The sequence below is a fragment of the Pygoscelis adeliae genome, unplaced genomic scaffold (genome assembly GCF_000699105.1).
Source record: "Pygoscelis adeliae isolate BGI_AS28 unplaced genomic scaffold, ASM69910v1 Scaffold121, whole genome shotgun sequence".
NCBI lineage: Eukaryota > Metazoa > Chordata > Aves > Sphenisciformes > Spheniscidae > Pygoscelis > Pygoscelis adeliae.
This window is the reverse complement of record NW_008824359.1, coordinates 2,651,225-2,671,169: the sequence shown is the minus strand read 5'-3', so window position 1 is coordinate 2,671,169 and position 19,945 is coordinate 2,651,225. Positions and strand designations below refer to the sequence as shown.

General features: G+C 40.4%; 1 protein-coding gene across 2 annotated transcripts; it reads right to left on the bottom strand.

The window, feature by feature from the left end:
* Positions 1-1,764: 1,764 nt before the first annotated feature.
* On the bottom strand, positions 1,765-17,099 carry UBXN2A (UBX domain protein 2A). Of its 2 annotated transcripts, XM_009319651.1 has the most exons (6): positions 17,046-17,099; positions 15,469-15,604; positions 13,771-13,880; positions 12,039-12,179; positions 6,893-7,057; positions 1,765-4,096 (listed from the first exon to the last, which is right to left on the bottom strand). In XM_009319651.1, exons 1-6 carry the CDS (start codon positions 17,084-17,086, stop codon positions 3,808-3,810), a joined length of 882 nt encoding a protein of 293 aa, XP_009317926.1. In that variant the 5' UTR covers positions 17,087-17,099; the 3' UTR covers positions 1,765-3,807. The 2 variants fall into 2 exon arrangements, with proteins under 2 accessions (XP_009317926.1, XP_009317928.1); XM_009319653.1 differs by lacking the exon at positions 12,039-12,179.
* Positions 17,100-19,945: the final 2,846 nt, after the last annotated feature.

The window sequence follows — 19,945 nt, the reverse complement described above, 5'->3', positions numbered from 1 at the left end:
TCGGGCGAGGGCTGCATAGCCGAGTCCCCTACGGGCCGCAGGAACACCCCCTCAACCCTCCGTCCCTCCATGCCACTTCCCCTGTGGAGAGGAGCGGGGCAGTTCCCGGCGGCGAGAGCAGCAACGCTTCTCTCGCTCTTTCCTGTGGGCACTGCCGCGGGAGCCGCCCGTGAGGTAAAACCCAGGCTTTATTGTACTGGAAGCCTGCTAGCCCGCCTGAGCGTCCAAAGGCCGCCGGAGCGCCCGGCCCGCCGGTCCCCTCAGAGGTGCTGCTGCTGCTCCCGCCTCGCCCCGCAGTGAGGTGCTTAATGACCGGGTGTAAGGCGGTGAAGGTTTCCGGGGCTGTTTGCACCCGAAGTCTAAAAATAGCAGCTCTATCCTTTTGAAGACATGCACTGTTTTCTGATTTATACGAATTTATAACCACGCCAGCCAGCAATGCCGTCTTCTGTCAACTGGCCATGAGATCACACAAAAACCGCACTTGACCCAGGAAGCACGCTGTGGAAAGAGCTGCTGCCCTCAAAGGCCCTGGAGCTGACACCATTATTTAGGCAGTACAAGTTCACCACCACCACTCTGCCCACAGGAAAATGGTCTTGCAAGCATGCTCCGCGCCAGAGAAAAAAAATAAATTGCATTTTGAAGTATGAAGTCTCTCAACAGTGAGAGCGCCCTGAGAGAAGAGGGTTTAAACAAACCAAGAAGCACATGAGGACTCAGTGATCTGCTCGTCTTGGGAAGATGATGACTAATCTATACGCGTAGGGCTTCCTGGCTCGACTGATTCAGAGCTCTCCTACTGGCAGCGTCACTTGGTGGGTATTGGACAGCCACTGCAAACTATGCCATGAAGCAGATATGCAAATCCTGCACGTCATTTGACAAGTGTAATTATAGCAAATTTGCAAAATTCTGAAAGAACAAGGCATTAAATTTTTTTTTTTTTTTAAAACCAGACCTCTTAAAAAACAGACCTTCAACGCAAAACTGAAATTGTGGCTTTAACAGGCCTTGCTGAAAACTCTCTGAAGCTTTTAGGCTCCAAGGGGTCCCTAAAGGCTGAGTCCAGATGGGCTTCAAAACAGAGGTAGACTGCTCAGTCCCTTAGCCCCGATCTGTAATTTGTTCTAAAGTACCAAGCTAGATACAAGGTATGCATGTAACATTCAAATTACACATTTAGGTTCTTAATTTTCTCTTCACACAATGTCCTCGTAACATGATAAATCTGTTACCTGTGTTTGCATGTTTCTTCACGAAGGAAAAAACAGAAAACATTTCCTTTCTTTGTTCTTTTCTAGGCTATTTCAATTTTGCTGTAAATTATGTTAATGCACAGGCTTTACTCAAAACAGTGAACGCTTGTGAAGAAACAATGAATAACTGATAGTATTTGTGTTTCACAAACTCAAGCATTGATCAAGCTAGTTTTACTGTTGTTTGATCAATGCACAATAGCCGTCTACAGCGCTGAGCAAGAGATTAGGCTGTCCAGACACTACAGGTAGCTAATCAGCCTTTACAAATTGACCGAAACCAATTAGATTGAGGATAGCCCTGTATTCATTCCAAAGATTTTCTCCAAATTAGGAAATAAGTTATCCAATCACAGTTCGTTGCCTTTTTTTAAAGGCACTTTCTAGTCTAACACGGGCTTAGTGCAGTCAGCATCACTCTTGACTTTTTAAAGATTTGCTCACATTTTGTAATTAAGATCATGACACTTTCAAACTGCAAATACACACTCCAGTATACCAAAGCTGTAGCCAGAAACAGTTGATTTCAGTAAAGCACAACATATAGTCAGACAGAATCAAGCTATCCAGTCTCTCAAAATACTGGTAGCAGACAGGAATCAATGTTGAAATACTAAATACTGTTGCTTCCAAAAACATGATCTTTTGACAACAAGCAAAATGGATTTACCTACCTTAAAATTTGACACACACACCCTTCAATTTCAATCAGTCTTACACTAATTATTTCTTTGAATGCAGGATTCTTTGAATATTGCAAATGCAGGAATAGTATACTGCGACTTTGACATTTCATGCACCTTTTAGGTAAGAACAATTGAGCTTACAATCAAGCATGTGTGGTTTTCTAATACTGTTTTACATTAAGACAAACTCAAAAGCACTGATTAATGAAATTCACTGTTCAGGAAGCTCTGCAAACTGAGGGTTGGATCTGTGTCTGTAGGTGACTTGTCTCTTCAATTTTACTAATGGATTTGTCTGCACGTTTCTTCCTACAACTAGAGATCTGGTAGGCTTTTCATATAGTAGAGGAGTCAGTGCAAGAGAAAAGCAAATTTAGTTGTATTATTTGCTATGGAAACCTGAATTACACAGTAGCATGTCAAATTTATAGCACTGAAAGCAGTTAACTGCAAATTCAGAGATTTGCCTTCTGAATACACTGAACAGATATTTGTGCAGTTGACTTTCATTTCACTGCCCTCAAACATACCAGGAGAGATGCTGAAGCAAAACAGTTTTACATCCCTGGGAATGAAGTAAGCACATCCCTAGTTTGAAGTAACACGACTTTTAGATAGAATTCAAGTCATTCCAATTAAGTCATTTTCTATTTAGAACAAAACCAGGAAATCCCAAACCCATCTTTCATTTAACCATGCAAGAGAAGTACAACCCCAACAATCATCTATTTGTGTAGGTAGCACAAACTAGTCAGCACTCATTGAAGGCCCCAGGATAAGTCTTACCTAGAGACTCTAGTTCCGTTCACAAACCCACATGCTACTTAGCAAACACAGTACAAAATATTTAGTCTTTATGTTGATGTCTCCCTTAGCAAAACATGGAATAGTTGAATAGCAAAATAAAAGGTTTAGATGGAAATGGGGCAGAGGGGGAAAGAAACCTCAGTTTTCAAATACGGATTTTCAACATCTTTGAAACTTGGCCACATGCCATCAGCTGGCCAGTTCAAGAGAGGCAGATATATAGTACAAAAACAACTGTGCCCATCTAAGCCACTATTCCTGTACGGTAATTTCCAGAAAAGCTGAAGTTTGTGTGTGACAAGGCTAAAAGTGGATCGCTATCCTAATGACCTAGGTAGTTTAACATCACCCTAACTGTAAGACACCCGTAGCAGCACAAGAGAGGCAGAAACCCCTTCAACCATTGGTAATAACAATTCCTTCAGAGCTTATCTTGAGGCACTTCATATGCAGTATGCACCAGACTACCTCATTTCTATCTTCTCACACATGCACCTACCACCGTGTGAAGACTCGATAGAACATTACACTGCAGATCTTGTGATAAAAGTTAAATCCTGAAGATATTGAAGATTTTCAAGTTAGTTAAAAGTTCAAATGTGAGCTTCCCTGCAGCATCTGTTGCCTAAAAATTACTGAGAAGAATGCAAACTGCAGCAGCTTGCACCAAAATGTAAGTGAAACCAATCAGTTCAGTTTCACTTTAGTCCAAAGTGCAAAAATAAATACTATTTTCCTTAAAAGGTGCTATCAGTAGTAATTAAGTCTCAGAGAACTGTTCCGCCTAAATACACTCATTAAAGAACTAAGAAGCTTTCTACCTAAGGAAATTCTAAGGATGACCTGTTGTACAGTTACCTCTGCTACGTTATATAGCCAGGCTCTGACCACCAAATTTAGTTGAAAATACTTCTATTATAGCAGATGATAGCACAGCACACATTTTGCTCTCTAAGAGCACAAGTATGTGAGGATGAGAGTGCATCCAGGTATTGCTGGTTACATTTTTGGTTTTGTCTAGTTGCACCTGTATGTAGATTTTGGCCAGTTAAAAGCTAATTTGATCTTGTACTTTTGATAGCATTTTTTTGCTCATTCTTGAGCTGTCCATTAGATGTAGCATCAGTTTTATAGTCATTGTCAGGTGCTTTTATCACTAAGAGTCTGAAAGGTTCAGTTGTTTTCCGAAGTCTCTGAACAACAACAGCGTTTTGCAACTTTGCTTCCTCTAGTGTGAGTGTCTCGTCTCGCAGCTCTCGAAACGGCAGCGAAGTAGTCAGTATGAAGGGAACACTTCCCTCTGATCCTTGATACTTTGTTATGAAGTCTCTGACATGGCTTATTCTGAGAAGAAAAAACAGAAAACTCAGCATTAGAGCACTCCAATCCCAACACAGACCATACGCACAACACACATAGCCACCACAAGAAGAGAACGAGACACCTGCTTCATGTAATAGCTGATGGCATAGGAATGGCGGAATATAGATGGAGTGGTACTCTGAAGTGCCTGATCCGCTTGGGAGGCAAAGACCAAGGTCTGCATGCTTTGAGTGCAGTCCCAGGGGAAAAAGGATGACTATCTTATCATGAGCACTCCAATGCTTCACTATGGCTCAGATGGTAGTTACACAAGCCTACCAGTTCTTAACCAGCTGGTGGAGCTCTTACCTGAGGTTTCTGTAGTCAAGAGCTAGAATAAAGATGCCTTCAGTGTATGGTACATGTAGCAGAACCGTAATAATAACAAAGAAAAAGGGTTTGCAAAAATTGTCTGGATAGCTTATGAGTTAACTAGGTCTAAATATAGTCTCCTTCTACCAAAGCAGGTGCAGCAGTGAATTCATTACAGATTCAGGCTGCCTGTTGAAGTGTGAAGAACCTTGCAACAAGTGAGCAAGACAGAGGTTTTGCTGTGAAAGAATCAGGATTGACCAATTTAATTAGAAATTGAAGATAACAGGATAAATCTATAGCAGTAAATAAACATAGTGTCAATGCCCATTCTCTGATCCTGAGGCCAACTGGTAGACTCTCGCTACTGGCAAATTACTAAACTCATCCTTCCTCTCCCCCATGCACAGGGTAGCCCATGGGGTTTACTGCTGCCTGGGAACTAAGCTGAGCTAAGATGTTACTGAGCTAACATCTGAACCAAGCCTAGATATTGTTTGAGAAAGTGCTAGTTGGCTGGGGGGAAAGCCATCCTAACAGTTTAGCAGCACAGATGACCAAGTTTTCATGCCTTAGCCATACCTACTAGGACAGATACAGCCAGCATCTAATTCCTGTGCATGCAGGCCTCAGTTAAGCGAGTGCTTGGTCTTACAAGCCTAGAGCCTGAAAAACCTCAAGCAGGAATAAATTTTTGGTTGGTGTCTACGTGCATTATATCAAAGTTCATTGGGTCCCAAGCGCAACTCAGGCAATTAGCCACCAGCTATCTGCTTTAGGACGAACAAGTTCTTTTCCAGGCTCCATACTGTGATGCTGGAGCATCGGGCAACTTAGCAACTGCTCAAGAAGGGACACAACTCTATTTGAGACAAAGCTATATGTGCTATTCCTACAGCACTGCTCTGCTAATTGCTTCACTCTCATGTCTCCTCGATTCCCCATACTGCAGTATTACAATGCTACCTGCACTTCAATCTTTCATCAGTAACCAAGTCCTATCTAAAGTAGTAGTTTACTGTGGCACATACACATCAATTTACCCAGGCACTGCAATATATATGCTACAGGTTATTTACCTATAGTTTAATTAACTAATAGTTGACTGTTTTCTGCTTCTGCACTGAAAGGAGTGCTGTACATATAATAATAATGCTTAAGGATATGTACTCTAAAAGGACTTCCCCCTATTTCTTATTAGGTCATACACAAATACTGTATACAGCACAAACATACGGGTCTTGTGGCAAGAGGATATGTTATGATGGAATATTTATTGCAAGCTACTTCAAAAATAGCATCGCATCAGTAAGGCTGTTGTTCTCCTTATCTCAGACTTTTTTTTTCATCCACAAGCACTTAGCAGCTGTCCAAACTGCTATTTACCATGAAGACAAAAAGCTTCTAAATATACTTAAATGTGTGAAACCTGGAATAATTAAGATATTAAGCCCTCCAATGAAGTATTTATAATTAAAATAGCAATTGACCCTTCAGCAGTACATCGCAACAGTGTTTCAGTTCACACCTCAGGCCACTAACAGTAATAAATTAGTACAAGTTAAAGAAAAAGTTACAGTCATTAACCTTCAACAGCTGAGCTTTTCTTCTGACCAGCCACAAAGACATACACGGTTATATTGACAGAATCCTGGCTTGTATTAAATCTGTGATCACTTTAAATTGCTTCACAGAGAAGCACAGGCAACATATCCTTCCTACATGATGTGACTGTATAGTACTGGAGTAGTTTCTCAAATTACAAATTTGAGAAAGGTCTCTAAAGACAGTAGTTTTACAATTTAATGTTAAACAGTTAATCCTACTTCCTCAAAGCTCCTACATACATATGCTGGCTGACACCTTCTGATGTTATCCCCATTTATAAACCTCTTTGGGAACTGGAAATTTTACTCATTAAGAATTAAACACATTGGATGCATTCTATTCTGTCCATGTTGACATGCAGGTGATGAACCTCCCCTGCCTACTGCACTGACTCTGGCCCTCCCTAGAGGTTTCTCTGGCTCAACTCTAAGTCACATCCTCCAGCTCCCAGCTGCGGTGCTGTCTATGCCCAATGACTAGCAGGCTTTTTACTAAGCAATTTGCTCCAGATGTAGTCATTTTGTGAGAGATCTGTCATCTTAAAAGCCATTTCCTCTAGTAATGAGCAATACATACACCTTAACTTCCACTAACCTACAAAGAACTCCTACAGTTTCCTCAGATTTTGATTTATGCACTGACTCTTAACATCAGTTCACATTCCTCTTATGCTCCTCTCTCGTCAGCCAAAAGATTTCTCAAGATTTGAAAGGAGATTTTCTAGATACAGCTGAACAGCAGTCCAATATTAAGTGAACTGAAGAGGTAGATTATTCACAAAAATTAGACTTACGTGTACAGGCATAGGACAAACAGTTCAGATGCAAATACATACAACAGTGCTAAAATAAATCTTACCTATGAGAAACATTGAATTTCTGAATTATCCTTTCCCCATCAGCTAACCAGATCTGGATGTTAGTGACAGGCTCCAGACCATTTAAGGGCACTAAAGGCAGGTGTCTTTTGTTGTCAGGTCCTTGATGATCATCTCTTACTTTAGAGATTATCCTTGGAGTAGCACTGAAAAGAAAAGCCATACAATGTTATGCCTTCTGTGTACACATGTAAGCCTGAACCTCCCTCCAGACCTCTGCTTCTGGAGCTTTCTGCCCCATATCAGGGTGCATCGATGACTTTTTTTTTAACAAATATAGGAATACTGACATAAACGTCAGCTTTCTTTTTTTTTAACTGTATGCCAATACTTTCTCTTGAAGACTTCAACACGCTAAAGAATTTCAGTTTGCTCATGTTAAACATTTTTACAAGATGGAAGAGAACTTAAATATCAAAGGATTAAATATGAATACACAAGAGATGAAACAGTCTGAACATTCTTTGTGCGTTTTTTGTACTCTAATCACACAGGTGAAACTTCAAGGGGTTTGAGTATTGATTTGCATACTCAATGTTAATTTTCACTGTAATGTGATTACAGTAATTCAATTTAACTGAATGTTAGCCTTGATTTAGACCTCAGCATCATCTATTTCAGCTTAGAAGCATTACTCATCTACCAGAGAAATTGACTTAATGTGAAAATCCAGGCTGATGCACACACCACTTGGATTTTGTTTTTTTCTAAGGCACTTTCAACAGCTGACCCTACCATAAGGGCAAAGATCCACAAAATGACTTGACAGAATACAGGGACCTCAGTCCAAGTGCGTGATCTTTAAAAAAAAAAAAATTACTGGCAAAAATTTTTATGCCAAATAAATGTCTAGAGCTTAGTGCTTCTTTCAGGACTAAGCTTGTTCAGCATGTACTGTTTAAGTCATCATAAGGCCTGATCCAATGGGCAAGTCCTCAGCTCATGTGAGTATAACCAGATGTTTGCTAGCAAGACAATAGCAGTGATTTAAGGAGTTACCATTTCTTCTCTGAGCTCAGCTGTGGTCAATGACTACACGAACACTTCATGGTGGTTTGTGGAAAAGCTTTCTCTTTGTGCAGAAAATTGATGAGTTACTGTTCCTTGAGAGAGAAGTCAGTAACCAACAGCCATAGAATAACAGTCTTAACAATACTAATGTGCTTCGCGGACAAATGCCATCCTTGCATCCTTATGTTCTTGCACCTGTCTTAGCGTAATCATAAAGCAGAAAAGTCACAGCCAATTTATTATTATAACAAAGTTGGCTAATGACTTAACATATTCAGGCTAATAAAGTTAGAATCTTGGGCTCAAGTCCTTCTCAGTCTGAGGCTTTCAAAAACGCTTATCACCCACTGCGTAGTTAACTGCCCTAAATTCTAGGCTATCAGCCAGTAGAGGCACTTTTTATTTCTTCCATTGAAAATCTGCAAAAAGAATGAGAATCAAGGAATCTGATTCCCAAGTGAGTGATAAGATATGTTCACTGCAACTGGAGGCAGATGAAAGGCACAGAATTGACTGGTTTTCATTACACAGAAATCAGCTGGGGCACAAGAACTCGGCACCAACAGATTCCAAGAGGCACATCTGTAAAACATTCTGGTACTCCAAGTACAGGTGACTTACTATCACCCACCAGCCTCTACTGATTTACTTCTCACACCCAGCTTCTCTTCATGCTTGACCTCAATACAAAACAAACCCTAACTGCCCTCCAGATTTGGAAAAAACAGCTTGAGCACTAACAAGATAATGTTAAACAGTCTCGGGAGCAGAGCAAAAAAAAGTTCAAGTCATACTTCAGTCCAGCAATGATCAGCTTTTGCTGTCTACTTGATCCATGGTGTTCAGTTCCAGGTTCAGACACCGAAGTATAAGCATTCGTGTGAGCTAGCTGCCTCCAGTACAGTGGAAGCTGGAGAGGTAGTCAACCATGCAGCTGCCAGGCATCTGGTTTAGCCTGGGCTGAACTACATTTTAGCCCATCAGTCACAGCTGTAGTTCAGACAACTGTCTCAAATGGATACAGATTTTGATGTCATTCTCAAACTGACTTCCTTCACGGTCACATCTCAGAATTTGTGGTAGGCACTGGAGATGATTCTTTCAATAGCAAGTATGTGTGAAACCGAAGCCAACACGTTAAGCTAAACTGCAAGAGAAAGTTAGCAGATCTACATTCACCAAGGTTTAAAGCATTTCTATACTAAGTAACTTTGCTCTTGTAGAGCTGACAGATAAAGCCATCTAGTGGTGGGAGCTTTGACTAAAGCCACAAACCAAGAACCTAAGTCTCTTATTAGCCTGAGATCAAAGCATTATCACCCCCTTTAAAGGCTTATTCTTTTTACAAGATTATCAAAAGAAGATGTAAACTAAAGATCGAAGAGACAATAAGAGCCTCCTGTTAATTTTCTGAAAAGAAAAAGCCCAAGAGTTAGGCATCATGCCTTACCCTGGCTAATGGTTAAGAAGCTTGGCACACAGTGTTTTACCCTAATGAGGTTATAGAGCAAGCCCACTTTGCTGCAAGGGATTTCAGTCAATAGTTTAATTAACATGCTTCTGAGGCAGCCTTTAAAATGCACTGATAAGCTTAATAGAAAAATGCAGTTGAAAATCTTGTTATAGTCCCAAACTATTAAATGCAGCTGAACGGTGGTAGATAAAACAGAATATACCCATTAGTTGTATAGGTTCATAAGGTATATTGGAGAAGTCTGGTAAGACACATTTGTTTATCCTGCACAACAAAAAGGGAGAGGATGAAGCTCATCTGAGTTATATCAACAAACATATTTCTAGTTCCTCCGTTTTTCCTCCAACACAAGTTTTAATGAGCCAGTCAACAGACCGATTCGTAACGGTTCATCCACCACACAATCCATCCATCTGGGAACACTGGCAGAAAATTCTATAGACTATTAAAAAAATGTTTATTTGCTAAGAAGTTTAGCTAGGTCATAAGATGAAGTAAACTGTTCAGTCATTTGCCTCTCTCATTTCTGATTAAGCACACAAATGCGACTGTGGAAAGGCAGTTCTATAGCTTAAAACTTGTTACAGGTCTCAGACAGCACTTCTATTTCCCCACAAAGCTTTTCTGCTAAAAGAGTAGCATATGCACGCAATGGACTTCCTAACATCAGGAAGTGACCACTAGTTTATGGAATAAGAGCACTTATGGCTCCTGTTTCCAATATCAGCAAAAATATTTACTTGTCTTTAAAGAAAAGGCTCTGATAGTATAGCACTGAAGAGACTAGCAAGAGTAGGAAAAAAAAAAGCATTTTATCAGTCTGTAAAGAAAAAAATGCTGAGCAAGTCATAGGATGTCTCAGTGTACAAGACCAGTCAAACGAAACTCACAGAATAGCATGCTTCCAGAACCTAACTCGCCTATTGGGAAGCAAGATCATTACTTGCTGTAGGCATGACAGAGCACGACAAGCAACTGAACAACCTACCATTTAGCACTGGTCAGCAGCAGAAACCCAGCACGCTGAAGATCTTTTTGCTTTTGCTATATACAGGTCTACTTGTAGATAAAATAACGTTAAGTTCTTGACCCTCGTTTGCTCAGGATTTCAGTGCTACCAAAAGCAAGTCTTGCAGCATCTCATCCATCTCTCAAGGGAAGATTTTCCCTATTGACTGTATCTACTCAAGCATGTAGCAACTGAATGGACTGTGCTACAGAAACAGATGAAACTGATAAAACAGATACTTGCTTCTCTGAGGCAGCCTGGAACCACTCATCCTTTACCATTATCAGCCTCTTACTCTGCACATTATCTTCTTTCCCTGCCTCATCCGTTCCTACCCAGGTCACGCTTTCCCTCAGCACAAGCACTGGGCCTTAGCAGCAAGCCCTTTCCACCTAATCAAAACAAGCTGTTCACCTAAGGTTTCACCACAGTCTACTAACCCCAGTTGGCAGGTCCCTAAGATGTCCCACCTGTGAAGCTTCCTGTAGGCTCCTGGTCACTGAATGTGTTCTGTTCCCTAGGCTGAAGTCTGCTTTTATAGGCACATAAGTCTTACACACCAGGGATATGTGAAGCAGATAATTTGGCTGGAGTAAGCAAAAGTGACAGAGATCAAATACATCAACTCCTGGCCTGCCCCTCTACAACAGCCTTCCGAAATACAGTACTGTTTGGTTCTAAATCAAGTCCAGTTTTAGCATTGGCATTAGTGGCTGACACTCCAGCCACAAGAGAGTCATGGAGTAAATGAAAGAGGATCACTGTAACATGCTAAAATGTCTTACTGCAATAAATGCGTGGTTAAATAGTGAGGAATTTTAAGGGAATGCAAAATAACCTCTTACTTCTTCACTACCCTTTATGGGATTGTCATACTCCCCTCCTCTCACACAAAGTATTGCACATACAGCTTTAAAAGAGATTCTTTTCTCTTAAATAACAGAATAGAAGAGTGACAGCCTTTCAGCTGGAATCAGTGCTGATAATATTGAGACCTTGAACAAAGAAAGCCAACAGGATCCTGGCTGTATTAACAGGAACACAGCCAGCAGATTGTGGGAGCCCATTATCCCCCATGCTGCACTCATTAGACACACCTAAATACTGCATTCAGATTTGGTAGCCAGAATAAGAGAAAGGTGTCGATAAACTGGAGCAAGTTCCACAGAGGGCCACCAAGATGGCCGCAGGCTGGAGCATTTGCCCTGTGAGGAGAGGCTGGAGGAGAGGGGCTTGTTCAGCTTGTGGAAGAGATGGTGTCGGGGGGGATGGGGGGGGACATGCCTAACAGCAGCCTGCCAGGGTCTACAGGAGGTCATCAGGAGGGTGGAGCCAGGCTCTTCATGGTGGACATAAATGGAAACAAGAGACATTCAGACCAGATATAAGAAAAAATTTCTTTCCCATGAGGGCAGTCCAGCACTGAAGCAGGCTACGCAGCTTCCACTTGCAGGATTTCAAGGCCCAACTGGATAAAAGCCTGAGCAACCTCATTTGTCCCCACAGCTGACCCCGCTTTGAGCAGGTGCTTGGATTAGAGATAGAGGTCACTTCCAATCTGAATTATGACATCCTTTACCATAGGTACAGTTCCCTTCAGCTATTCAATCACAGATCACATCAGACTACTCACCTTCCTAATCTGTAACCGTGTCCAGAAAAGGGATGAAACATTGGCTTTTTTGATGACAAATACACCTTATCTTTTTTATCTTCCACTTTCACATCTACCTCCTCCTTATCAAAAGCTTTTCGTAGCTCAAAAGGCAGTTCCCTTAAGGAAAAAAAAAAGTCAGAAAAAGAAATACTATACTGTTTTCAGTATACAAAATAGATTAATGATTAATACCTGTTCTATGTTTATCCTTTCAAGGATTTAAAAAAAGAACAAACCACCACTTCGCAAGTATTTACTAAGAGTTATGTTAAGCGCATGACATACAAACAACTTCAAGTTCCTGAACTGCAAATTAACTAGAAAGTGAACAATAAAAAACCTATCATCATGCAAGTTGTTGAATGATGTTCAAATTTACTCAGCAGTTACCACTCAAAAGCACATGATGTGTAGGAAGTTCAGTATTGCCATACATTGCTGCAAAAGGTTCAATTATTTTATCCCCATAGTAAAACAAGAAGAAAAAAAAAAGACAATTGGCTTTTAAAGAGAAAGAACTGAGTTTAGACACAATGTGTTTAATTACAAATAAACACAAATCTCAGCTTTTAAAAATCAGATCATCACTAACAGCTACACTCTTTAGTACAGTAACATCACCTCAGTAATGCTTTATTTGCATTAAGCAGAGCACAACAATGCCTTTGTCTTTGAGCTCTGATGCAGATACTACATTTTCGGGTGGTGGGGCTCAGCTGGCACAGGGGCTGTGCTAAGTGCTTCCCTACCATCAATGATTATGCAGGAACCATCTTGTAATTAGCATCTTCACAAGCATACGGCAGAAGAAAACTGGCAAACTTTTGATGCATGCACACAAAGAAAGCAAAGGGCTTTAAACAATGCAGTTAATTGCTATTACGACTAATACAGGTAACAGCCTTAGAGGAGAAATATAGTGTAAAATTAGTATTTTTGATGGACTAGCAAAGTATGGAACAGACAAAAAATATAATGGCTTAGTAATTTCACATACTTGAAAAGGAGTTATTAAATTATGTTCTCCATAAATTATATTCTCCTCTCCATTTGTATGGGGTGAGGAAACAGACTACAAATTAAAGGCTCAAAATTACATTGGCTTGTATGGTCAACCTGCTCTTTTAAAGCAACATTGCAAACACTAGCAGAAATCAGCATAGCATGCTAATTTTTAACAGGGGGATAAAAGTAAGATTGCTATATACGCACAAATGACTGAAATAGCAAGTTTGTACTAGGAAAAATGTCTGAAATTAAGACTGATTGGAGTTTCTTGATGTTACGTGGAGCAACTGTGCCCATTTAAGGCTCTTCATCAATAAAAAGAAAACAAAGACCATAAAACCAGAAATGCTCAACCACTTGTGCATTGAGTTCATTAGTCAAAGTACCATTTGATCAGTAGCTCTTACTGGGCACTCTGATTTATTCATTTCATTCTGCACCTGCTGTGCCCCCATCAACACTCACTTTTACCTATTTCATCAGCGACCATACGACTACTGCAATTGAATGCTGTATTAGACCCGTTGATGTTCAAACAGCCATTAGCACTGCAGGAACTGAGACAGGCAGTGGCCTACGCTCCTACAGGGATACTGCAGTGCAGCAAAGCAAGCAGCTATGTAAAAAATTTTAGAGCATAAGCTAAGTGCTATCCAAAGCACATTAACTCAGGCTGATTAAGAACACAAAACTTACTTACCCTTTTTTAATGGAGTCCAAGAACTGCTGGTTTGCAACATCAGTGTAGCTCCTAAGTTCACCGTCATTTACTGTAAACCCATTTTTCCAAAGTTTAATGATTACATCAACCTATAAAATAACAACAGTTCTCATTATAACACTGATGTAAAACCAGCTTGGTACAGCCACAGTACCCTATGATTGTAAATCATCCACTGCATGGACTAAAAATACTGAGAAGGCGGCTCACTATAATCTGTTTCAGCCCTGTGCCAACAGGCAGAGCAACTGCAAGGGGTAAGTGACATTTCTAAGTATCTTGTGTCAGTCAGGGTTAGGAATAAACCTTCCCCCAATCATTTTGCTTTCCTAGGTCAAGAACACTCCTTCAATTCAGCAGAGAAAAAAAAAAAAAGCTGGAAGATCCCAGCCAGCTGCAACTCTTCAAGAGCTAATTTGAGAGCACACATGCCTGGTGTTGGAACACCAGCTACCAGAATAGTCCAGCTGGGGATTTATTAGGGTAAAGCCTTGCTCTGATCATTCAGGAGGATTTTCTGAAAGTAAGGCATTGAGATAATACATGTAGAAGCCTTTCACTTAGCAAATGCGGCAAGTATCAGAAAATTTACTTTCAGACAGTCATACATTTATGTTACCCTGGAATTCCTGGGTATATTCAAAACCTTGGTGTTAGGGGAATGAAAAAACAAATTCTCAGTAATTCATTAACTTTACCAGAGAACATCCACTACTTCAACTTGTAGCCTTCACACTGTTCACTGAAATGTCTCCAACTTTAACACGGATATATTTGGGATTGCATTTCCATATTTATGCATCATGCCATTTAAGGCAGCATTTGATCATCCAGGTCTGATCCCTGAAATAATGTCTTGACAGATACTTGGCCACATGTGAGGTATATGAAGCATGTACAAAGACAATTTTATCTTTTTTTTTTCTTTTTTGCAGTTTGACTTGTTATAAGATGATTGCTACAGAAATACACAGCATGTGCAAACTGCTGAATAAAATTCCTTCTCTTCTGATTGGGTAAGCTGTCAAAAAGGTATATAGCACTCAGCAAAATTAGATTCCTTTAAAAAGTCTTGTGTCTCATGGCACCAATGCATTTGGAAGGAGTTCTCATCACAGGAAGGCTCCTCCACCATGAACCAGTATGCAAGTTTAACATGGACTAATTATTCCACACCAACTTCCCATTTAGATATTGACACGAGTACTGCCATGGAACACTATTTTAGAACTGCAATTTAAGGTGTTGCTCCTGACACTCCTTTTCTCCCAGGCTCAGCTGGGGATCTACGAACGTAATTTCCAGCAATGCCCACTCCAAATTTCTCCTCGGCATCTTTGTTCTACGTGGCCTTTTCTCCAGCCCCTTACCAGTCTTTGGGGATTAACAGAAAGATATGAAAAGGACAGAATCACTGAGATACAAACCCATACTAAACATTCTGCTACTACCACAACTACACAAATGAGAGCAAATGAAAATAGTAAGAGCCAGAAGTACAGAAGCATAGGCCTGGTTGACTAAGAGATGGGAGACTGTTCCCACTGCTGTCTGAATTCTGTGTGCATTTATTTACAGGTGTACTGGATAAGACTGCTGAACTTCTTGCATTTGTTTTCCAGAGTACTCCTGGAGTGTTATTACGTTAAACATGAGTTTTTTTTCTTCACTGCCTACCTGGTTCTTGATCGTAGCTGGAGCCATACATATAGCACCAACCTTCTGAGCTTCTTCAAAAAGGTTATCCACAAAGTAGTCACAGTTTTGTTCTGTACCATTCAAAATTTGATCATCGGTTCCCGATTTACACATCCTGCAGAACAAAGACATAAGTAAAAATGATGCCTCAGAGAACACATTAGAAGACAAGCAGTTACCCCAGAAGTTCAGTACCAAGAGGTGTAAAAGGCATGCTCCCCTGCACCCAGCTTACTCGGTTGTCACAAAACATCAGGTCAACTTTGCGTTGTGCCTTTTCTAGAAACTTCTTCCAAGTCTCTAACTGCTACTATTCGCAATAGAAAAGGTGAATTCATCTATGCAGAAGCTTCTAAACTTTGTATCAGAGCAAGGAATGCAAGTTAGATGATTCATACTTCTAATTCAGACCATCAAACATTTAACTGCATACCAATGAAAGGCCTTCCTTAAAGCATTTCCATGGCATTTCCAAGCCATATCAGCTTGGGTGACTTCCTTTGCCCTAACTTTTAAAAACCACATACAAGAAAATTGCCCTAGGATTTACTCTCCCACCCCCACTTGAACCTCCCCATTCCCAGCACCATCACAGAACCACCGTTACTGTCTTTGAAAGTACGTTAGAGAAACTCAAGAGCAAGTGACTCAACACGACTTGAGCACACTGAAGAAATACAATAGAAGACTTCAGTACTGTGGAGACTGCCAGAGTATTAAAAAAGATGCATCAACCACATCTTTTTATAGAACATTGTATATGTGGCAGCTGTTTCTGTTAGATTTTTCCAATCAAAATGCAGAAATACGCAACCTGAATAATTATCTTTCAGTTTAGGTTCTTTGCATAGTAAGAGGATTATGCAGCTTTTGGTAAACATTGCAGGAGTTATTCCTGTTGGAGATTCAGAAAAGCCTATTTTAAGCAATTCAGGAAAAAAAAAATCCCAGCTCTTGAAAAATATCCAGTTTTACATAAAAGTCTGCATTGAATTCAAGAGCAGCAATGCTTACTTGAATGGTAATTAGATACATTTGCATAAAAAGGAATTGTTTGCAGTGCATCTACGCAACATACTAAGAATCCCTACAGATTAACATCTTTAAACAAAAGAAACACTCAACAACATTAAAGAAGAAATTTCAAAACTATGCTGTCCCCATTTTAGTTTTCTAATAGAATGAAAGAAACTTGAAGCGTTAACCTATGTACTCACTATGCCTTACCTCGGAAACATAACTGGAAAACCAAACACCTCCGTGTCAAATGTAGAGGTGCACAGTGAGCTAGCAATTTGTAAGGCTGCCTTTCTATTTTAAATAAAAATAATTACACAGCTTCTTGCATCTAGGAGACATTCCAGGTATGTGAAAAACCTTTTAGCAAAACAATATTTTTTTTTTTTAAAACTTCAGTATATGTGGAGCAGGTGGATACAGAAAAAAAACACTGAAATTTTAAAATTTAACATAAAGTTTGAAAAGTCATGTCAGGACACACAAACAGCAATAGGAAAGGAAGAGGGAAAAAGGGGGAGGGGGGAACTGGCACCTACCATTCTTTCTTTACAGTTTTGATATTGTCCATGTCTTTCATTCTGGTGCTTCACCTAATTATGAAAAGAAGATTGTTTTTAAAAAAAACAAAACAAACCAAAACGATCAAACAAAATGCCCAGCACACTTTGCCTCCTTTTGCAGCTGAAACACTCTTTATAGTTTTTCCTGTGTTGATAGTACATTTAACCAGAAACCTCAACCTCCCCCCCACCAAGTCTCCAGATGGTTCTTTGTTTTCCTGCAGTTTCTGATTTAATGACACATGAACCATGCATCGGTTTCAGACATTCAAAAGGAAGATTACTTTTTCATAAATGTACAAAATAAATTCCACAATAATCATGTGAATTGAAAATATATGCCTATATTTATGCTAAGCAAGGGGAAAAAAAAATCACATTCCTTTTCTGAGCAGCATGATTTTAACTCCCCTGATTTTTCACAACACTGAGACAGTTGCAGAAAAACTGCACTGCCACTGCAGGCATTCCAATGACCTTCACCTTAATAGTGTCCTTTATCAAAAGGCACAAGATTTATCAGGTTCCTCTTCCTACCATACCTCAACATATTGGTGCAGCATCCCAGAAACTGTGAATTATCATTTCTGGTCTACTGTTTAGCTGGAAAGAAAATCCTGGATTTGCAAGTACTAAATATACAACGGTATTAGTCTGCTGAGTCAAAAGAAATAAAGAATGCCAACTGATCTCATTATACTCACTTCTGAGCCCTCCGAAAAAAGTTATAGAAAGTCACAAAAAGCCAGAGACTCCCAAAAACACCCTTAAAAAAAATAAAATCACTCTAAAATTAGACAAGCCCCCAGGCACAGTTGCAACTGTGTTTAAAGAGTTATTCCTGAAGACCGCTGGGTACAGGTTACACAGATGATGTTCTGCTCCTGGCAAGTTTGGGACCAAGTCACGATACTGTGCATGGTTTTTTAGAGAGCGTCAAACTAAGCAGTGACAACCATCGTACTCCTGAAAAAGTAGTATGCACAGCAAGACTGAAATAAATTTTAAGTGGTCTTGACATCTAATTTAACAAGATGAAGAGGTTAGGGGGAAACAACACTCCCTGCAGTACTAACAAAAAACCCCCCCATTCAGTTATTCAGTACTAATTCATGTTCCTCAGGAGGTTGATATTGGTATTCTTTCATGTTGAAAGTTAAATCCTTGTGAGACACGTTCTGTAGAAATGTATATAAGCCTTCAGAAAACCCCCTTAACGACCAAAAAGATTCAGTCAATATACCCATAACAGGTTTTAAAGTTTACGCAGCCTTCAATTTAACCGATGCTGTTATGCATTAGGAATAACATTATACTTGCACACCTGACATTACACGTCACACAAGATCACAAGATGCGGTACAGTCTTCCCCCTCCCCCCCCGCAGTGTTCTGCCAGAGCATTATATATATCAGGCAAGCCTGTGCTGGTACATTATGACCTTATAAGCATATCTGATCGCTGTACTTGGAACTTTGTACCTGCACTTGGAAAAAAAATGAACTTTCAGTACCAAGTAAGTATAGTGTATTTAAGAGTGCTTAAAAAAACTGTAATTTTTCAAACTTCTCCCAAAGTTTTAACACACTTTAGCAGAAAGTAATTTTTTGTGTTTTGTGTTAACGTGCTTATCTTCTAATCGTTCACTATTCAATGGACTACTCCCCAAAGCAACAAGAGCCACCTCCAGCCATCTGCTTTTGTTGATTCTCTGTGACTTGTCATCAGAGCTGTTTAAGAGAGACAGACACAGTGAAGCAGCTCTTCAAATTGTTTTGCTACATGAGGCTGGCCTCAAATGTGCATTAATAGTGTTCAAAACTGGTCAGCTATGAAAGCCACTGTTCCTTCTAAAGTACAACAGCAATTACACTTAGAAGAAATGTTTGTGTTAATATATCAAGGTAAAGAAATCAGCCTATACAGCATATTGATGTTTATTATGACCAAAGAGCCATTAGGAGATAGCGATCAGACTGCACTGCAAGCACTTTAGCTCAGCAAGCCAACCCCACCAGCACAAACAACCTCTCCCGCCAACTTCTGACATCCCTAGATGTCGTGTAAAACATTAAGAGTTTTGGTGCATATTTTTTGTGCCTGTGATAAAAAGTAGCACAGAACTGAACTTCCACCTCTGGAAATTTAAAAAAAGGAAGAAGCTGAAGCTGCCAGCAGCCCACCACAGCTACATCTGTTCACTGTGGCGGGATACTCCTGGCCTTTCCCGGCACAGATCAGCTTCTGCCTCAAGGGCTCTCCACCCCTGCGACCGGCTCCACGGGGGACAGGCCACTTACCCAGCGGTGGCCTTTCGCTGCCAGACCTTTGAAACACACAGTTCTCACCTGCACAGTCACAGACACTCTAGTTTCGGCAGACATTTTTGTGCTCAATATTGTTGAGCCCACACACCCAGTTATTTTAACGCGACAAAAACGAAACAGAAACTACCTTTGATGCTTTCTTCGCTCTGAAGGACAGAAATATTCAAGCAAGCGCATAGAGCCCCCTCTCCCCCACTAAAGCCTGTCTTACTAACTTTGGCAAAAATTAAACTTCTCAGGTTGAAAACTGTTTACAGCAGAGCACAGCCTATCACCACACAGAAATTCCGACTGAAAACCGCACTGTACCGTGTGACAAAGAAACTAGCTACTACAGAGAAATGGCAAGTGCAAATTAAAAGCAAGATGAGCATCAAACGTAATGGCCTGAACATGACTGATACGCTCAGGTAAAATTCACAGCATAAACGTTTCCTCTCCAGCTGGCTAGAAGGGCTGTGCATTTTGGAAAGAAACCCGGCCCCCCCCGGGGTGCCAGCACCTGAGCTTATCTGCTCTCCCGAACCCCGAGCTGGGCTCTGCCCGCGC

Bases quoted from the DNA above. Each gene is read 5' to 3' on its own strand.
- UBXN2A (XM_009319651.1), bottom strand. From the start codon at position 17,086: ATGAAAGACATGGACAATATCAAAACTGTAAAGAAAGAATG. The intron at 7,058-12,038 runs GTGAGTAGTCTG...TTTTCTTTTCAG, and splicing joins CACGGTTACAGATTAGGAAG to TGCTACTCCAAGGATAATCT. The intron at 4,097-6,892 runs GTAAGATTTATT...TTTTCTTCTCAG, and splicing joins AAATTCAATGTTTCTCATAG to AATAAGCCATGTCAGAGACT.